This window comes from Aphidius gifuensis, linkage group LG4, assembly GCF_014905175.1.
Source record: "Aphidius gifuensis isolate YNYX2018 linkage group LG4, ASM1490517v1, whole genome shotgun sequence".
NCBI lineage: Eukaryota > Metazoa > Arthropoda > Insecta > Hymenoptera > Braconidae > Aphidius > Aphidius gifuensis.
Window position 1 is genome coordinate 2755796 of NC_057791.1, and position 19645 is coordinate 2775440.

Sequence of the window (19645 nt, forward strand, 5' to 3'; positions counted from 1 at the left end):
TTTTATACTTCTTATTTATCAACCTGTTACTATCTGTATAAAGTACACCATCTTATTAGCTATTTATATTGAATCCTAATTGTTTTATTTCAATTTGAATAAATATCTCTCTCTGCATCATAACAAATGTAAATAAATATATCAATGTTTTTTTTTTTTCGCCTTTACAATAGTTTATCCTGTTTTTAATTCTTATCATTTATTATTTTTATTATATGACGAAAATTTTGAATATACAAATTATTTAATACAAAACAAAGAGTAATATTAGTTATTGATATTACATTCATTATTTTCTTGAATATAGGTACAGTATAAATAAATGAATTCAAATAAAAGTACCATCAGCCTGTTTTACGTCAACAATCCAACAGTCATGTCGACAATCCACAAGAGATTTTCGTCTGGTTCTAAAACCGTAAAATAATATATACAAAAATAATTAATTAGCTAATCAATTTGTTTATTGAAAAGAGATCCGGTAATAAATTGTTAAATTTTATAATGAGATAAAAATATTATTTCTAACGATTTTTTATACGCACCTCGTCCGCATACACCGAAATGTTGGCAATATTTTAAACAACATTCTCCACTATTCCGACACTAAAACATAAATATTACAATTCAATAATTAAAATTTATATAAAAACTTATATAAATATTAATAGTTAAATTTATTGTGTATTAATTTATTATTAAAAACTAACAACTCGGCCTGGTGGTCCACAACTTTGACCAAATGCACATACTGCCAGCAACAAGACTAATGACAATTCAATTTTCATTTTGAATTAATTGAATTTTTTTTATTCCTCATTTAGCAATTACCTGTTACTACCTGTACGTTTAGAGTACATAATGCTATTAGCTATATTTATAATGAATTCCAATTGTTTCATTCCAATTTGAATTAAAATGATAAATATCTCTCTCTCTCTGCATCATATTAAATGTAAATAAATATATACTTGTTTATTTTTTTTTCGTCTTAACAATAGTTTTTCCTGTTTGTAATTCTTTTTATTATATTACATTAAACTTGGATATTATTACTTTATAAATTCCGAGGAAATTTTCTTTCATTATCAATGATGCAAAAAACAAATGTAAATATATATTGAAATTTTCCTTGTTTTCATTTTCTGTATTATTCATTAACTTGTTTATTCATTGGACAACCTCGAAATTTGTTTATTTTATTATTTAAAATTTGCCGCCTGAATACGTAAAAAAAAAATAAACAAAATGTAACATTAATTTCTATGAATACTATTTTAATTATTTTTTCAAGTATTTACAGTAGCTGATTACATTTCATATATAAAGCTGAATAGATTTCAGTCAAATAATAAAAATCCATCAAGGCGGGAGTACATATCAAAATTTAGATTAAAAACAGTTATATAAATTTAAAAATGAATAAATCTGGATATGTATTATTTGGATTAATTGTGCTAGTAGTAATTATTCAAAATGCTAGTACACAAAGAACAGAATACCCTGTGAGTCTTTGATCATTTAAAATTATACTTTTAATATTATATATTAAGTATTTAATAATAATTATGATTTTTTTTAGTGTAAAACCAGTTGTGAGTGTCGAACAAATTATTGTCGAGGTGGAAAATGCATACAATGTGAGAAATAAAATTAATAAATAAACATACGATAAATAATTTTCATATTTTAATTTGTATTGTAATTTTGCAGATGGACAAATTCCTGATGAAAGAGATGAAGATGGAAATAGCCAAGTTTCACCATGTATTTATACTAAATGTCCTTCTGGATCATATTGTTATATTCAAGAAGTTAAATGTGAAAGGACAAAAGCACCTTGTCCTGGACTAGCCACATGTATTAAAGATTTAGATACATGCACTTAAAAATATAATCGTTTTTCTTATACTAAAATTAATATCGTAATAATTGCCAATTGATTCTGTAAAAATCATCTTGATATTGTCATCAATTTAAGCATTTGTTATATGAACATTCAATTATATGTTTATTCAATAAAAAAATGTTACTTGAAAGTGGTTAAAATTAATTTTAATAAAACATAGAGTTTGTTATTATTTATATGATATTTATATTATCAACAGAAAATTAAAGAGGTAAATTTTGAAAAAATACCAAATACCTCTTCAGTCATTCTATGATCCTGATACAAATAAAAAAAAATTTTTTTTTTTAAATATTAGGCAAACAGAAAATTAAGGTGGTAAATTTTCAAAAATCCAAAATACCTCTTCGGTTGTTCTATGTTCCTGATACAAATCGAAAAAAATGTTAAAAAAAAAAATTAGGAAAACAGAAATTCAAAGAGGTAATTTTCAAAAAATACTAAATACCTCTTCAGTCATTCTATGTTCCTGATACAAATTGAAATTTTTTGTAGAAAGTATTAGGCGATTATAAAATCGAGGAGGTAATTTCTCAAAAACATTTAATACCTTTTCAGTCATCCTATGTTCCTGATACAAATCAAAAAAATTAAAAAAAAAATATTAGGTAAACAGAAAATTGAGGAGGTAAATTTTGAAAAAATACCAAATACCTCTTCAGTCCTGATACAAATGAAAAAAAAAATTCGAAAAAAAAATCAGGCAAACAGAAAATCGAGCAGGTAAGTTTTCAAAAAATTCCAAATATACCTTTTCGGTTATTCTATGTTCCTGATACAAATCAAAAAAATTTTAAAAAAAATATTAGGCAAACAGAAAATTGAGGATGTAAATTCTCAAAAAATTCTATATACCTCTTTGAATGTTCTATACTCCTGATACAAATTGAATTTTATTCTTGAAAAATTATTAGGCAAACAGAAAATCTAAAGAGGTATCTGTTCGAATTTAATAATAACTAGTAACAAAAGTAAACTTGTTATTTCCTAAACAAAAAAAAAATAAAAACTAAAGATATAAAATAAAAAAGTAGACTCTTTTTTCAAATTACATATTTTTATTAATAAAACAAACAGTAATTTATTATTGACATTACATTTATTATTTTCTTGAATATAGGTACAGTATAAATAAATGAATTATTTAAAATAGTATTTCACGAAAACATACTGCAAGCAACAAGACTAATGACAATTCAATTTTCATTTTGAATTAATTGAATTTTTTTTATTCCTTATTTAGCAATTACTTGTTACTACCTGTATGTTTAGAGTACATAATGCTATTAGCTATATTTATAATGAATTCCAATTGTTTCATCCTAATTTGAATAAATATCTCTCTCTCTCTCTACATCATTACAAATGTAAATAAATATATACTTGTTTTTTTTTTTTTTACGTCTTAACAATAGTTTTTCCTGTTTGTAATTCTTTTTATTATATTACATTAAACTTGGATATTATTATTTTATAAATTCCGAGGAAATTTTCCAATTAACCAATTTCAATGTAAATTATGTATTTTATTTTTTTTACTTTCATTATCAATGATGCAAAAAACAAATGTAAATATATATTGAAATTTTCCTTGTTTTCATTTTCTGTATTATTCATTAACTTGTTTATTCATTGGACAACCTCCAAACCTGTTTATTATTATTTAAAATTTGCCGCCTTATTATTATAAATTTGTATTAAAATAAAATTGATAGGTCAAGTTTCTAAATATAAATATTGTAAATTAATAAATTCAAATTATTTAGACAAGAAAAAAAAAAAAAAATGACAAGGAAATAATTGCAGTATTTACAGTAGCTGATTACATATCATATATAAAGCTGAATAGATTTCAGTCAAATAATAAAAAACCATCGAGGCAGAAGCACCTATTAAAAATTTAAATTAAAAACAGTTATAAATTTAAAAATGAACAAATCTGGATATGTATTATTTGGATTAATTGTGCTAGTAGTAATTATTCAAAATGCTAGTACACAAAGAACAGTATACCCTGTTAGTATTTAACCATTTAAAATTATACTTTTAATATATTAAGTATTTTATAATAATTATGATTTTTTTTTAGTGTAAAACCAGTTGTGAGTGTCGAACAAATTATTGTCGAGGTGGAAAATGCATACGATGTGAGAAATAAAATTACTAAATAAACATACGATAAATAATTTTAATATTTAAATTTTCATATTTTTAATTGTATTGTAATTTTGCAGATGGACAAATTCCTGATGAAAGAGATGAAAATGGAAATAGCCAAGTTTCACCATGTAATTATGCTAAATGTCCTTCTGGATCATCTTGTTATATACAAGAAGTTCAATGTGTTAAAGCACCTTGTCCTGGAGTAGCCACGTGTATTAAAGATTTAAATACATGCACTTAAAAATAATATCATTATTTTTATACTAAAATTAATATCGTAATTATTGCCAATTGATTCTGTAAAAATCATCTTGATATTGTCATCAATTTAAGCATTTGTTATATGAACATTCAATTATATGTTTATTCAATAAAAAAATGTTAATTGAAAGTGGTCAAAATTAATTTTAATAAAACATAGAGTTTGTTATTTTTTATATCATATTTATATTATCAACAGAAAATTGAGGAGGTAAATTTTGAAAAAATACCAAATACCTCTTCAGTCATTCTATGATCCTGATACAAATGAAAAAAAAAATTTTTTTTTAAATATTAGGCAAACAGAAATTGAGGAGGTAAATTTTCAAAAAATCCAAAATACCTCTTCGGTTATTCTATATTCCTGATACAAGCGAGAAAAAAATTCCAAGAAAAAATTAAGCAAACATAAAATCGAGGAGATAAATTCTTAAAAAATTTTAAATACCTCTTCAGTTATTCTATGTTCCTGATACCAATCGAAACAATTTTGAAAAAAAAATAAGGCAAACATAAAATCGAAGAGGTAAATTCTCAAAAAATTCTAAATACCTCTTTGACTATTCTATACTCCTGATACAAATTGAATTTTATTTTCAAAAAAATATTAGGCAAACAGAAAATTGAAATACGTATCTGTCCTAATTTAATCATAACTAATTAACACATCTAAATTTTCAAATTATCTTAATATAAAAAATAAAAATAAAAAGTAAATTGATAAAATAAAATAGTAGACACTTTTTTTCAATTACCATCTTGTTTTAATAAAACATAGATTTTGTTATATTATTTATATCATATTTATTATTTTTTTTGATTATACAGTAAGAAGTATTTTATTAAACACACCTTGCTCTTCGTTCATACTTAAGATTAGCACGCATTACATCAACAACCCAACATTCGTTTGGACAACGAACAATAGAACAGGGATCATCCTGGGGTTCCAAAACTGTAAAAAAATATACAAATATATAATTAATAAATTACCAAATATTATTATTTTTAATAATTTTTTATACGTACAGTCTGAGCATATATTTTTATGAGTACAATATCTTGAACAACATTGTCCACTATTTGAACACTAAAATGTAAATTAAAATTATAGATAATTAATATTTGTTTAAATATATACAAATTATATAATAATTGAATTATTTATTGTCTATTTATTTATTTAAAAAAAACTTACTTTTGTGTTTGCTGGTCTACAATAATTAACTTGACAAAATGCACATACTGCAAGCAACAAAACTAACAACAATTGAGCTTTCATTTTAAATTAATCGAATTTATTTTCTGCTTTTTTTTCAACCTGTTACTATTGAATGCACGATGTTTCTAGCTATTTATAATAAATTCTACGTGTTTTATATTTCAGTTTGAATAAATATCTCTGTGCATCATTACAAATGTAAATATATACTTGTTTTTTTTTTTTTTTTTAAGTCTTTTCAATAGTTTTTTCCTGTTTGTAATTCTTATCATCAATTTTTTTTTTTTTTTTATTACATAAAACTTGGATATACAAAGTAAAGTAAATTAATAAACATGCATTTGTATAGTCTGAATTAGTTAATTCATTTTTTTTTTAAATTATGACTTAGTAAACATTTTTATATGAGCTTTTTTTTCTGTTAAATTTTTTAAATTATATATTATTTTAATTTATTATTTTTGTGTATACTGTTGTGTTATTACAAGTATAAAAAATATTCCTCAACATATTATTTTATGAATTTTCAAGAATTATATTTTTTTAACTTTTAATTTAAATTATGTATTTTATTTTTTTAATTCTTTTATTCAGTGATGCAAAAACATTTGTAAATATATAATAAAATTTTCCTTTATTTTATTTTCTGTATTATTCATAAGTTTGTTTTTTTAATAGGCAACCTCGAAATTTGTTTATTATTAATTAAAATTACCGTCTGAATATCTTTATCTAAAAAAGAAAAAAAAATATAAACAAAAATTAACAGTAATTTCTATAAATACTGTTTTAATTATTTTCATTAAATTTACAACGATTATTATAAATTAATATTAAAATAAAATTATCACGTCAAATTTATAAATATAAACGTAAACATTTTATGTAAATAAATTCAACCTCATTACTGATGAGTTATTACAAAAGAAAAAAAAACAGAATTGACAAGGAAATAATTTCAGTATTTACAATTGCTGATAAGAAAATTTTATGTTTCATATATAAAGCTGAATAGATTTCAGTCAAATAAAAAACCATCGAGGCAGAAGTACGTATTAAACATTCAAATTAAAAACATTTAAATACATTTAAAAATGAATAAATCTGGATATATATTATTTGGATTAATTGTGCTAGTAGTAATCATTCAGGTTGCTAATACACAAAGATTAAGAGAATGCGGTGAAAGGGTAAATATTTGATTATTAAAAATAATACATGAAATACATATGTACAATATTTTATAATAATTATAATTTTTTAGTGTAAAAACAGTTGCCAGTGTCGATCAACTTATTGTCGAGGAGGAAGATGCATACAATGTGAGAAATAAAAATCATAAATAAACTTAATATAATTAATTTTGATCGTTTATTTTATTATTTATATTTTTGTTTGGATTTGATAAATATTTAATGATACACAGATGGACAAGTTGATGATGAACGAGATGAGAATGGAAATAGCCAAGTTACACCATGTGCTTATACTACATGTCCTCCTGGATCAATCTGTTATATAAAAGAAGTTCAATGTGTTAGAGCACCTTGTCCTGGAATAGTTTCGTGTGTCAATGATAATACAACATGTTCTTATAAATAATATTATTATACTCATACTAAATATTAATCGTTATCGTAGTGATTGCACATTAATTCTTTAAGAATCATCGTATTATTCTCATCAATTTTAACACTAAACTGTTATATGAACATTCAATTATATTTTTATTTAATAAAAAATAATTAATTAAAAAATTAAAATACTTCTTTGTGCATTCTATGATCCTAATATTAATCTGCAATTTTTTAAACTAAGTATTTGGCGGTAGTATTGAATAACTATAGTTATACGATCGTATACGATTACAGAAAAAAAAATAAGTAAGGTTTCTAACATGACGAATACCGCTTCTACCATTCTGTGTTCCTGATAATTGAAAAAAAATTCGGAGAACATAATGAAATGAAAGTAAACTTAACAAAACATCGTATACCTCTTACGTCATTCTATGTTCCTAATACATATCAAAAAAATTTTGAAAAAAAATATTAGGCAAACAGAAATTCAAAGAGGTAATTTCAAAAAAAAAAAAATACTAAATACCTCTTCAGTTATTCTAAGCTCCTGATACAAATGAAAAAAAAATTTCAAAAAAAAAATTAGGTGAACATAAAATCGAGGAGGTAAATTCTCAAAAAATTCCAAATACCTCTTCAGTCATTCTATGTTCCTGATACAAATCGAAATTTTTTTTTGAAAATATTAGGCAATTATAAAATTGAGGGGTAATTTTGAAAAAATACCAAATACCTCTTCAGTCATCCTATGTTCCTGATACAAATGAAAAAAAAAATTCGAAAAAAAAATCAGGTAAACAGAAAGTCGAGGAAGTAAATTCAAAAAAATACCAAATACCTCTTCGGTCATTCTATGTTCCTGATACAAATCGAAAAAATTTTGAAAAAAAAATTAGGCAAACATAAAATCGAGGAGGTAAATTATCAAAAACTTTCATATACCTCTTTGATTGTTCTATACTCCTGATACAAATTGAATTTTATTTTAAAAAAATTATTAGGCAAACAGAAAATCTAAAGAGGTATCTGTTCGAATTTGATAATAACTAAATAACAAAAGTAAACTTGTATTTTCTAAACAAAAAAAAAATAAAAACTAAATATATAAAATAAAAAAGTAGACACTTTTTTTCAATTACATATTTTTATTAATAAAACAAACAGTAATTTATTATTGACATTACATTCATTATTTTTTTGAGAATACAGTAAAAATAAATGAGTTATCAAAAATAGTATTTCAATAAACACACTTTGATGTTGGTTTCCAAGTACCATCAGCCTGTTTTACGTCAACGATCCAACACTCGCCTCCAGGACAATAGGCATTAGAACAAGGGTTTTCAGATGGTTCTAAGAACATAAAATAATATACAAAAATAATTAATTAAATAATCAATTTATTAATTGATAAAAAATCCATGGGTTTAGACCATTATATAGGATCAATGTAAATAAATTATTGAATGTTATAATTAGATAAAAAAAAAATATTATTTTAATTAATTTCTCCATACGCACCTTGTCCGCATCTTTCATCATGTTGACAATATTTTTTACAACATTCTCCACTATCCCGACACTGAAACATAAATTACAATTCGATAATTAATATTTATATAAATACCTATATTTATTAATAATTATAAACTTATTGTTTATTAATTTATTATTAAAAAAACTTACAACTCGGCCTGGTGGTCCACAATTATTTTGACAAAATGCACATACTGCCAGCAACAAGACTAATGATAATTCAATTTTCATTTTGAATTAATTGAATTTTTATACTTCTTATTTATCAACCTGTTACTATCTGTATAAAGTACACGATCTTATTAGCTATTTATAATGAATCCTAATTGTTTTACTCCAATTTGAATAAATATCTCTCTCTGCATCATAACAAATGTAAATAAATATATCAATGTTTTTTTTTTTTCGCCTTTACAATAGTTTATCCTGTTTTTAATTCTTATCATCTATTATTTTTATTATATGACATAAATTTTGAATATACAAATTAAAGCAAATAAATAAACATGCAATTTTTTTCTGGATTAGTTTTCTATCTTTTCTTCTTTTTAGGATTAAACTATTTTTTTTTTAAATTATGATTTAGTAATTACAATTTTAAATAAGCCTCATTTCATTATTATTATTTTATCTTATTCTAATATTTTTTGTATATACAGAAAATATTCCATAATATATTATTTTATGAATGATATTTTTTTAACTTTTGATATAAATTATGTTATATTTTTTAAATTTCATTATCAGTGATGCAAAAAAACAACTGTAAATATATATTGAAGTTTTCCTTGTTTTCATTTTCCGTATTATTCATTAACTTGTTTATTTATTGGACAACCTCGAAATTTGTTTATTATTATATAAAATTTTCTGCCTGAATACATAAAAAAAAAAAAAAAAAACACGAAAAAAAAAATAAACAATACGTAACATTAATTTCTATAAATACTATTCAAATTATTTTTTTCATTTAAATTATAAAAATAATTATAAATTGATATTAAAATAAAATAGGTCAAATTTATAAATATAAATGTAAATATTGTAAATTAATAAATTCAACTTCAAGAAAAAAAAAAAAAAATTGATAAGGAAATAATTTCAGTATTTACAATAGCTGATAAGAAACATATACATTTCATATATAAAGCTGAATTTTTTTCAGTTACATAAAAAACCATCGAGGCAGAAGCATCAAGCATCAACAGTTGCATAAAAATATTAATTAAATTAAACATTCACATATTCAACAATGAATAAATCAATTTTGATTAGTTTAATTATGATACTGGCAATTGCCCAGATATATGTTAGTGCAAAACATTTAAGAAGACAAGGTCAATCTGTAAGTTTTTAATTATTTAAAATTCTACATTTAATATGTTAAATATTTTATAATAATTATGATTTTTTTTTTTATTAGTGTACAACCAGCTGCCAGTGCTGTACTGATTACTGTCGAGATGGAATTTGCAGGCGATGTGAGTTATAAAAATTATAAATATACATATGATAATTAATTTAAATATACAACAAAATTTTATAAATAATATTTAATATAATTTTGTAGATGGAGAAGTTGCTGATGAAAAAGATAAAGATGGAAAAAGTGAAATTTCTCCATGTGCTTATACTGAATGTGCTGTTGGACGTCGTTGTATTATAAGACAAGTTCAATGCTTTACATTCCCTTGTCCTGGAATCGCCGAGTGTGTCAAAAATCAAACATCATGTTATTAGAATCAATATTATTAACATACTAAAATTTTTAGTTATCGTCAATATATTGCAAATTAATTCTCTAAAATACGTCGTATTATTATAAACAATTTTTACATTTGTTACATGAACATATCATGGTTTATTAATTACATATCTTTATTCAACAAAAAATAGCTAATTAAAATTTTTAAAAATTATTTATGTATTCAGCATTTTTATATGTTCTAAATTAAATAAAAAATTATTTAGATAAATTTATTTCTATTGTTATTATACCCCTGAATATATTCACTAAAGAGTTTTTTTTTTTTTTAAATATAATTTTCGTAAAGACAATTTTTAAAAAATTGATAATATTAATTAAATAATATTATTTTCAAACTGACGAAGAAAAAAAAAATATTCAATCATTTTAAAAAACAATCTTTCAATCAAAGTATTTTTTTTTTTGCTTTTAAATATTTATACAAATGAAATAATTTTTTAAGTTATTTTTATCAACAATAACAAATTGTTATAATTATTTTTTATATATTAAAAAAAAGTATATAGACTGCTGATGAAATAATTGAATGACTAATTCTTATTGATTCATTTTAAAAATATAAAATGATTTACGAGATGATAAACATGAATCATCAATGTTTTTTCAAGTATATTATCTTCAAAAAAATGCATAAATAAATAAATAAAATATTAAAATTCTCTATACACCTGTCATATGTTCACAAGAGTATATAAGACTTTATTTCGCGAGCAAAAAGTATTACTAATCACTTGGCAATTGCTTGATTACGTTCAAATAATTATTCAATTAAATTAACATAGATAAAATTATTTAAAATGAAGTTTCAAATTTTATATATTTTTATACTATTTATTGCAATTAATAGTGTTGTAATTGCAAAATCATTGTTGTGTAAAAAAAATCAAAATACAGTAAGTATAAATAAATAAATTCTTAAATATTTATTTAATTTATAAATATTTGTTATTAATATTATTTTTATTTTTTAGTGCAGCGATAGTTTAGAGTGCTGTTCGAGTTACTGTCTTCATGAAAAATGTGTTGAATGTAAGTAATAAAAATTTTTAACTTATTTTTACTTTGAGTGATTATTTAACAATTTTATTTATATTGCTGTATTTTGATTTTTTAATTAACGAGTATTATTTTCCTGTAGACGGTGAAGATCGATATGAAAAAGGATTAAGTAATCCATGTTTAACTAAAGTCTGCTCCGAGGATGAACGATGTGCAATATGGAAAATTCCATTTTATAAATTAATCAAAGGTAGTTCAAAGTTCGTTCAAATTTTGGGTCCAGGACGAGGCTTCTGTGTTAAATATACTCCATATGAAATTTTAAATGATGAAGACTGAAGATCTCAGTTATAATTCTATGATAAACAAAAATTTAAATATTATTTAAACGTTGACAAATATTTATCTACATAATTAAGGCTGAATACGAAATTTTTTTTTCAACAATAATTATTATTATTATTTAAAAATTAGTAATAACATTTAATTAAAATATTACCTGAAAAAATATATACACAATTATTAAGCAAATGTTATCTTTGTTTTATTTATAAACACAAATAAATTATTTTTAAATTTTAAAAATAAAACAAGTATCGAACTATAATGTTCGGCAGTAAAACGTCCGAACTTTTTTATTTTTATTAAAATATATACAATAAGTGGTGTCTAGAGCCTGACAATAAGGGTGCATTTTGGTACCCTTAGCTCCATCTAACGCACTACGAGGGTAGTACGTTAAAAGGATCTAGATTCCTTGCACCCCCGATATCCTTCTAGAGCTGGCACTAATATTAGTTGGCAATACTGCCTATTTTGACAATAATAATTAATAATTAATTAATGCAATGAGTGATATCGATAGAATCCCAAAATTACAAGGATTCTATCGATACCACTCATATGATAACTAAATAATTAGAAACATTTATAAATAATAAATAAAAGTCGTACCATTTAGGCCGACCAATAGAATGTAAGCGATATGAGGAAAACGGAAAATGAACCAAGGAAAAACCAAATATCCCCTAAGGATCTCCTCTCCCCCCAAAGGATTTTTCCAGATTTTTCCATCGATGAGGATCTTGACTGATCCTGACGGATGTTCGATCGTTTACTTGACACTGGATTGTTAGTAAAGTATTGTAAAGTTATTAAATTTAATACAAGTAAAAGTGATCTTGCTATAGTATTGTATTGTAAATTCTGTGTTACAACGAGGGCTCGAATTATTATACGCCTTAGTCGTAAATTGTTCACATAAAAATTAAGATAAAATTTTCCCGTAATATCTGTATAAAGATCTGAATAATTATTTTTTTTGTGATAAAATAATTATTGTCACCTGTCAAATACAAACCAAGCCGAGCAAGGTCGAGGTCAAGGTCAAGGTACACGCCGTCGTCAAATATCTTAAATTGTAAAATATACTACCAACTAATGTAAGTACCAAGATTATATATTCATCAAGTGTTTGCTCAAGAATTTTTATAATATTGTTTAATAAAAAGTGTTTGAATCATGTTTATTATGACGTAGTTTTGAGTCAGTAAGCAATCTAATTAACAACTGGATTGCTTCTCAACCCGTTTGCTCGTTATTCGGGTTACGTATTGTTTAATTTGACGAGTCGTTTTGCTCATAATTTTTATTACTGACTCTGTAATAACCACGTGATGAGAATTCTCTCTCTTTTGGTACCGACGAACTAAGCTTTTAAATCGAATATCGATAGTTCGATATTGTAACCCGAACGATAATAATTGAATCGCATTTTGTGTCTGTCTCAAGTTTTTACGAACCGTTTTTATTTAAACTTTGTATTAATTTTTAGCTGTCGATTACCTACCTAAATCACGTTCCTAATTGTCCTACTTTCCTATTGTTGTATCTTGCAAAAACTTTATGACTTGTAAAACAGCTTTCAAATTTAAGCTTAAAATCTTTTTCCACTGTTATCTAGAACTGTCGCCGAGAGATTTTTGGCTGATACTATATTTCATACATGTAGTGTAAATAAATTTTTTTTTTCATATTAATAAAAATTAAATTATATATTTAAAATGTTCTACTATAAACATTGATTATTATATTTAATATTTTAATTTCTATAAATGTTTTTTTAAGTAGACTATTTTGCGCATGCAAAAAAAAAAATAAAAAGCAATCTAATCTTAATAATTACCTAATGTTGACTAGAAATTAAAAAAATTATTAATTATTCAAATTTATTCAATCAAATTTTGTAATAACTTTTTTTTTTTCGAAATAATTACAGATAAAATCGAGGTGTGCTAACTTGGTGATTATTCAATTGACATTGGCTTATATACAATGATTGTTGGATATTTTGAATTAAATTAATAACATACCAATTACTTGCTGCAAGAATCTGAATACTTTTTTAATATAGCTTGAATAATAAACCACACAGGTTCGTAAAACATGAGAATCTTTAATTTCAGCCCCACGTCTACCGAATCAGCATTGTTAAAATCATTGGATGATCCATCTTCAAATTATGATAACGCTGAACGTTTTTATAATGTAAATAATATTTCCTATCGTCAAGATAAAAATGAAAGTGATAATAAATACTTAACTTATGCCAAAGTATTTGAATTAGGTTATTATCAACTTTTTAGAGAGTCTTTGGTTCAGCAGTTACATGATTTGAATGAAGATGATAATTGTGTTGTAATTCAATTTCCTGGTGATTTTTTAGAACAAGCATTTGGTGATATTGAACAAAAATACCAAGAAATGGAAATACCAGTATCTAATATTGCACAACAATCATATGAACAATTTGATAATGATACTTTTATACTATCAAATAATAAGGTTCCAAAAAAAGTCACTGCAAAAGAATCTATTTCAATAAACGAATATAAAAATTTATTCGAAAATTATAAAGAATTAAGCACTGATGAAAATATTAAAGTAATATTAGAGAAAAATATTCAATCAAACGTAGATGTATATTATGCTCCAAGTATCAGGTGGTCTCTATTTAAAAAGCATTATCCTACAATCAAAGAAATGGAAAACTGGAACATCAGTAGTTTAAAAAGAATTATGTATTGTGTCGGTTTCGTGAATAAGAAAGAACTTATGGGAAAACCAGATAGTCATCGCAATTCATATACTTATTTAGGCAGTCCCGGCTCAGTTTTTTCTGTACGTCCAGAAGATTGGAATTTAATATCAATTAATATCCAGCTTTCCGGGGCGCCAAAAGTTTGGTTTATTATAACAAAAAAACATGCAAGTAAATTCGAAGAAAAAGTTAATTGTTTTTTAAAAGATAAATTCAGCTGTTTTAAATCATGTGATAATCCTATTCATCATAAAAATTTTATAATAACAGAAGATTATCTGATTAAAAACGAAATTGCCTACATTAAAATTATTCAAAAACCAGGTATGGCTGTTATTACATTACCAGGGTGTTATTATAGCGGTTTCAATTGTGGTAACTCTATAAATGAAGCTATGAATTATGCAACTACAGAAACTAAAAGATATATAATGCACAGCGAAATATGCAATGAGGGTGATGAAAATGGTGTTAATAAATATTGGAGCATGAAAAAGTATATTGCGAATAAAATTAGAAATAATCGTACGCCATTGCATCGAAGGGAAGTATATGACCCATGTGCGCTTTTTGATAAATGTAGACCCGAAATCATTAAAAAACGTGAAATGAAAGCCAAAATAAGAGATGAAACAGTTGAGAAGTTATTGAATTTTATAATTCAAGAAAAACCAAGTATATCTGTATGCTTAGGAGAGAATTTGTACAGAAAATTTATGGCTCACTGTAAAACTACCAATTACAAACTCTTAAAAATTGAAAAAAAATATAATCTAATGAACCAAAGAATAAGAACACAAATTTTTAGTAAAATATTGCTGGGTCATAAATTTAATTTAAGTGATCAACAATATAACATTTTATTAGAAACATTCAGAAAAAAAAAAAAAGTACAAAAAGTGTAAAAATAAAAAATGAAACAGTTGAAAAGTTATTGAATTTTTTAATTCAAGAAAATTCATGTATATCGAATTTATACATTTCAACGAATGTGTTCAAAAAATTTTTAGTTTACTGTGAAACTAACAATTACAAACTCTTACCGGTTGAAAAAAAATATAATTTAATGGCATCAAGAATAAAAACACAAATTTATGATAAAATATTCCTTGGTGAAAAATTTAATTTAAGTGATCAACACTATAGCATTTTATTAAAAAAACTTAAAAAATAATAAGTCTTAAACTTGTATATTTTATTTTTTTTTTTTTATACTTCTCAAAATTCTAATTACTACAGTATCAACTATAAAAATAAAAAATATCCAAGAAAATCAAACTTATTGTAACTCAATGATAATTGATAAAAATAAAAAAAAAAAAAGTAATGAGCGAAATAAATAATTCCAATTTTTTATGGCATTCTTTTCAGTACCCTTTTTTCTGTTCCAGTTATATGATAATAATAAAAACTCCAAGATCATGTATTTATATTAATAAATAAAATAGATGAATTGAATAAATATAAAAAATTTAATAAATAGTTACCATCTGTAGCATTTTTTATTACTCAATTATCATCAAAATTTCTTCATAATCATTATTATCATCATTATTGTTAAATGACCAGTGTAATGACATTGCCTAAAAAAAAAAAAAAAGAACATATATTAATAAACTTTCTATTGATAAAAAATTATTTGAAAATCTAAAAAACAATATGATTGTATTTTCATGAAATTTAGTTAAGTAAATAAATTAATCAATTGACAAATTAATATTTTTCAGCTTCATTTTATTTCAATATTTGAGTATTTATTATTATTTTATACAATCCAAGATTGTCTCAGTGCAAAAATGTTTACATTTTTATTTTCAACTAAAGAGTTTTAAATAAAATGTAATAATTAAAAAAAAAAAGAAAAAAAAAACTGCACTGAATCCCCAAGCAAACGACGTAAAATAAAATGAAGATTAAAAAAAAATATATATATATATATATTCAGGAAACTAAGTAGGGTATTTATTTGAATAAAAATCTGCACAAAATTATAATAATATGAATATGGGGACGGAAGAGCTGTACGCGATGACAATTAGCTTTGTCTACATAATTGCCTCTAAAAATTATTTATCTCTATTCACATTGTCACATCGATTCTTTTTTTTTTTTTTTTCCATAATTTATTTGTTTGTTTTTTCTGTTGATTTACTTTTATTTTTTTTATTTTTCTACGGGGTTATACATATTATATATTTACCTGTAGTTTACCTACAATATTACCACAATACCGTATATTTAATATTTATTTAATTTATTTATTTATCTTCTTTAATATATTTTTTTTATTTTATTTTTTACGTTGCAAGTAAAAATGCTTATTTATTACGTAGGGAGGAAGGTATATGTGTAAATAGATTGTAATTAAATCACGACTTTATTACTATTTTTTTCTTGTTTTGATAAATAAGCCATTAAAATATTAAAAGATAGATAAAAGTTTATTCTGTTTTATGATTTTATGGACGTAATTTTACGATACTTGTTGTCGTATTTTTTTGCCACGTTATGAAATTGATTATTAAAATTTTTTTATAAAGATATTAATATCTTACACTAATGCCTATGAAATAATGGAATGTTATTTAATGATAATATATTTTTTTTAAATAATAAAAAGTAATAAATTAATTTACTAATATTTAAATTTTAGTCTCTCTTAATTTTGAGTAAACATTTATTGTTATATTATATATTATGTAAATAATTTTATTTGTAAAAAAAAAACGAAAAATAAATTATTTAAAGAAAATTAAAAAACCATTTTTTATATTTGGCTTGAATGATTTTTTTCATCATAAGTCAAATCATATTAGTACGTAATTTTTTTAATAATAATTTATATGTTGACTATTTTTTCTGGTTATTAAAAATCATACTAGATTTAAATTTGCTTATGTATTTTAACGATGCAATATTTATTTTCAATGAATTAATGTTAAATAAATGTTTTTTTTTTAACTTGAAATTTCTAGTATTTCAATTGTAAATAAACAAATTATTTATCATTATCATTTATAAATATCATTGCTCAAATATTTAACAATAATTCATTGTTATTATTCAATTTATAATAAAACATTGTCTTTTATATTTAATTATACTTAATTCTTTCATACATTCGTATCATCCAGAAAAATCAAACAGAGGCCATTGATGTAAATATAAAACAATAAAAATTGTAATACCCTTCCTCCATATACACAAATATTATGTGTCTCATTGTTGTCATGATTAGAATAAAAATAAAATATATATATTTAAATAATTATATTGACTGATTTAAATTAAAAATCTAATGGTTGATCAGCTGATCCCTCGATGTCATTTCCTGAGTCAATATTTCCATCTTCATCGTCATTATCAAGTTCGTCATTTTCGAAATCAACACTGTTTGTCTTCAGGCCATCATTGGTTATTTTACTCATGACAGCATCTATCAATCATAAATTCTATATAATATTTTGTACATAAAATATCAGAACAGGATACTTAAATCATTTACGAAACACCCTTTAATAAATTATTTCTATTCATAACACAAATTAATTATTAAAAATAATTTATATAAACCAATATGTGTGTATGTTTGGGTAGATTAAAGGTTTGTTTCGTTAATGATAAATTTTATCCAAAATTGTAAATGTAAATTTGTTAAATACTTACACTTACCACAATCAGGTTTAGTACCACGAATTCGTGTACCAGCAAATTCAACACCATGTGGATCAACACACCAACATAAACCAAGTCCACGATGACATTGTGTACTTTTATAGTAACCTCGTGAATCACAAGCTGGTGCAATATCAGGTGTTGATCGTCTACGTACTGCTGCACATGGTCTATCTGCTTTAGCAAAACATGTACACCATTCTGAGCCAGTTACAAAAATATCTCTGTTAAAAAATAAAAATTTAATTAATATTTAAAATATAATATACATTAAATATAATAATTAATTTTTTATTAAAATTAACAAACCCATCAGTATCACAAGCATCAAGAAAAGGTTTTAGACAAGGCTCATTTTGATCATGCTCAAGACCATAAAGTTCTGATAATGAGAGTTTTCGATCTCCATCATTGTCTAAATGTCCAAACATCCATCTAACTTCAGTCTGGCATCCAGTAGGAAAGTGACCTAATTAATTTAATAATTATTAATATAGAAAAAAATTAATTAATCATATACATAATGTTTTATATAAAAAATTTCTTTTTTTTGTTTTATGCGGTTATTGATTGTCTACGTATATAAAAGAGGGTAAAAGAACAAAGAAAAAAAAAATAGAAGACTTAATGTCAAAGTTGTCAAACATAGTTTTATGTATTATCAAATGGGATAGTTTGATGAGAGTCCCTTCATCAATCTACTATAGCAATTGAAACTCACAAAAGTTTTAGGGTAAAATGCCAGAGTGGTTTTGACAAAGGCGATTAGTAATCGCTATTATAGATAAACTACAAAATGTCTATAAAATATATAAAAGATAAATTTAATTATATATATATAAATGATTGAATATAAAATCTTTTAGTTTTTTTTTTCAACTTACTTTTTGATTTAATATATTGACGACGATATTTAGCATCTCCCATTACAACTGAAAACCAATCTAATAATCTATTTGCCATTGCTGGTTTTGTTGATAATCCACAATCATTATTTTTTAATTTTGCAAAATTTGATTCTGGTGTATCATATGATGGTTTTGATGTTACTGAATATTTTTTTGGTAATTGATCAATATCATTACTCATTGAATGTTTAATATCATCTTCATATTTACTGCCACCAAGACCCTGTAACTTTTTATAAAATATTATTATTTTTTATTTTAAATAACAATGTTAAATTTAATTATTTATCAAATAGATTAATTTAATGTTTAACTTTTAATGTTGAAAACTTGTGAAATGTTGTTTTTTTTTTCTTCTCATTAGGATGGTATGATGTTATGATAAAGCTAATAATCTTGAAATGTCATGGTTTTCTTGGTACTCTATATCAAGTGTCTTACAAGGATCTTAACTATTTCATTCTGTATTATTAAAAAAAATAAAATAAAAAAGAAAAAAAATACTTGGAAAATCCGGTTCTAGT

General features: G+C 23.3%; 5 protein-coding genes and 1 long non-coding RNA gene across 11 annotated transcripts in view; 4 read left to right on the top strand and 2 right to left on the bottom strand.

The window, feature by feature from the left end:
* Nucleotides 1–336: 336 nt before the first annotated feature.
* Nucleotides 337–870, bottom strand: LOC122854478. The gene is made up of 3 exons (XR_006373968.1): nt 711–870; nt 546–606; nt 337–410 (listed from the first exon to the last, which is right to left on the bottom strand). It is a non-coding gene; the product is annotated as an uncharacterized LOC122854478 (long non-coding RNA).
* Nucleotides 871–1366: 496 nt separating this feature from the next.
* Nucleotides 1367–4483, top strand: LOC122854479. 3 transcript variants are annotated; one of them, XM_044155199.1, is made up of 3 exons: nt 1367–1505; nt 1583–1640; nt 4144–4483. In XM_044155199.1, exons 1-3 carry the CDS (start codon nt 1419–1421, stop codon nt 4311–4313), a joined length of 315 nt encoding a protein of 104 aa, XP_044011134.1. In that variant the 5' UTR covers nt 1367–1418; the 3' UTR covers nt 4314–4483. The 3 variants fall into 3 exon arrangements, with proteins under 3 accessions (XP_044011134.1, XP_044011132.1, XP_044011133.1); XM_044155197.1 differs by lacking the exon at nt 4144–4483 and adding an exon at nt 1714–2064; XM_044155198.1 differs by lacking the exons at nt 1367–1505; nt 1583–1640 and adding exons at nt 3692–3925; nt 3999–4056 and having other exon boundaries at nt 4144–4482.
* Nucleotides 4484–6496: 2013 nt separating this feature from the next.
* LOC122854480 lies at nt 6497–7283 on the top strand. The gene is made up of 3 exons (XM_044155200.1): nt 6497–6745; nt 6820–6877; nt 6982–7283. Exons 1-3 carry the CDS (start codon nt 6650–6652, stop codon nt 7155–7157), a joined length of 330 nt encoding a protein of 109 aa, XP_044011135.1. The 5' UTR covers nt 6497–6649; the 3' UTR covers nt 7158–7283.
* Nucleotides 7284–9816: 2533 nt separating this feature from the next.
* LOC122854481 lies at nt 9817–10647 on the top strand. The gene is made up of 3 exons (XM_044155201.1): nt 9817–10016; nt 10095–10152; nt 10242–10647. The coding sequence occupies exons 1-3, from the start codon at nt 9924–9926 to the stop codon at nt 10409–10411; spliced, it is 321 nt and encodes a 106-aa protein (XP_044011136.1). The 5' UTR covers nt 9817–9923; the 3' UTR covers nt 10412–10647.
* Nucleotides 10648–11134: 487 nt separating this feature from the next.
* LOC122854483 lies at nt 11135–11872 on the top strand. Its single transcript, XM_044155202.1, has 3 exons — nt 11135–11332; nt 11411–11468; nt 11578–11872. Exons 1-3 carry the CDS (start codon nt 11237–11239, stop codon nt 11775–11777), a joined length of 354 nt encoding a protein of 117 aa, XP_044011137.1. The 5' UTR covers nt 11135–11236; the 3' UTR covers nt 11778–11872.
* A 5545-nt stretch (nt 11873–17417) lies between these two features.
* Nucleotides 17418–19645, bottom strand: part of LOC122854484 (proteoglycan Cow) — a 38474-nt gene continuing 36246 nt past the window's right edge. The window contains exons 7-10 of one of the 4 annotated variants that reach the window (XM_044155207.1): nt 19098–19344; nt 18523–18682; nt 18211–18437; nt 17418–17974 (exon numbers count right to left, since the gene is read on the bottom strand). In XM_044155207.1, coding sequence (XP_044011142.1) covers nt 17826–17974; nt 18211–18437; nt 18523–18682; nt 19098–19344 — 783 coding nt within the window. In that variant the 3' untranslated portion in view covers nt 17418–17825. Of the gene's footprint in view, nt 17975–18204; nt 18438–18522; nt 18683–19097; nt 19351–19645 lie in introns of all 4 variants that reach the window. The other 3 variants (XM_044155205.1, XM_044155204.1, XM_044155203.1) reach the window with 3 other exon arrangements.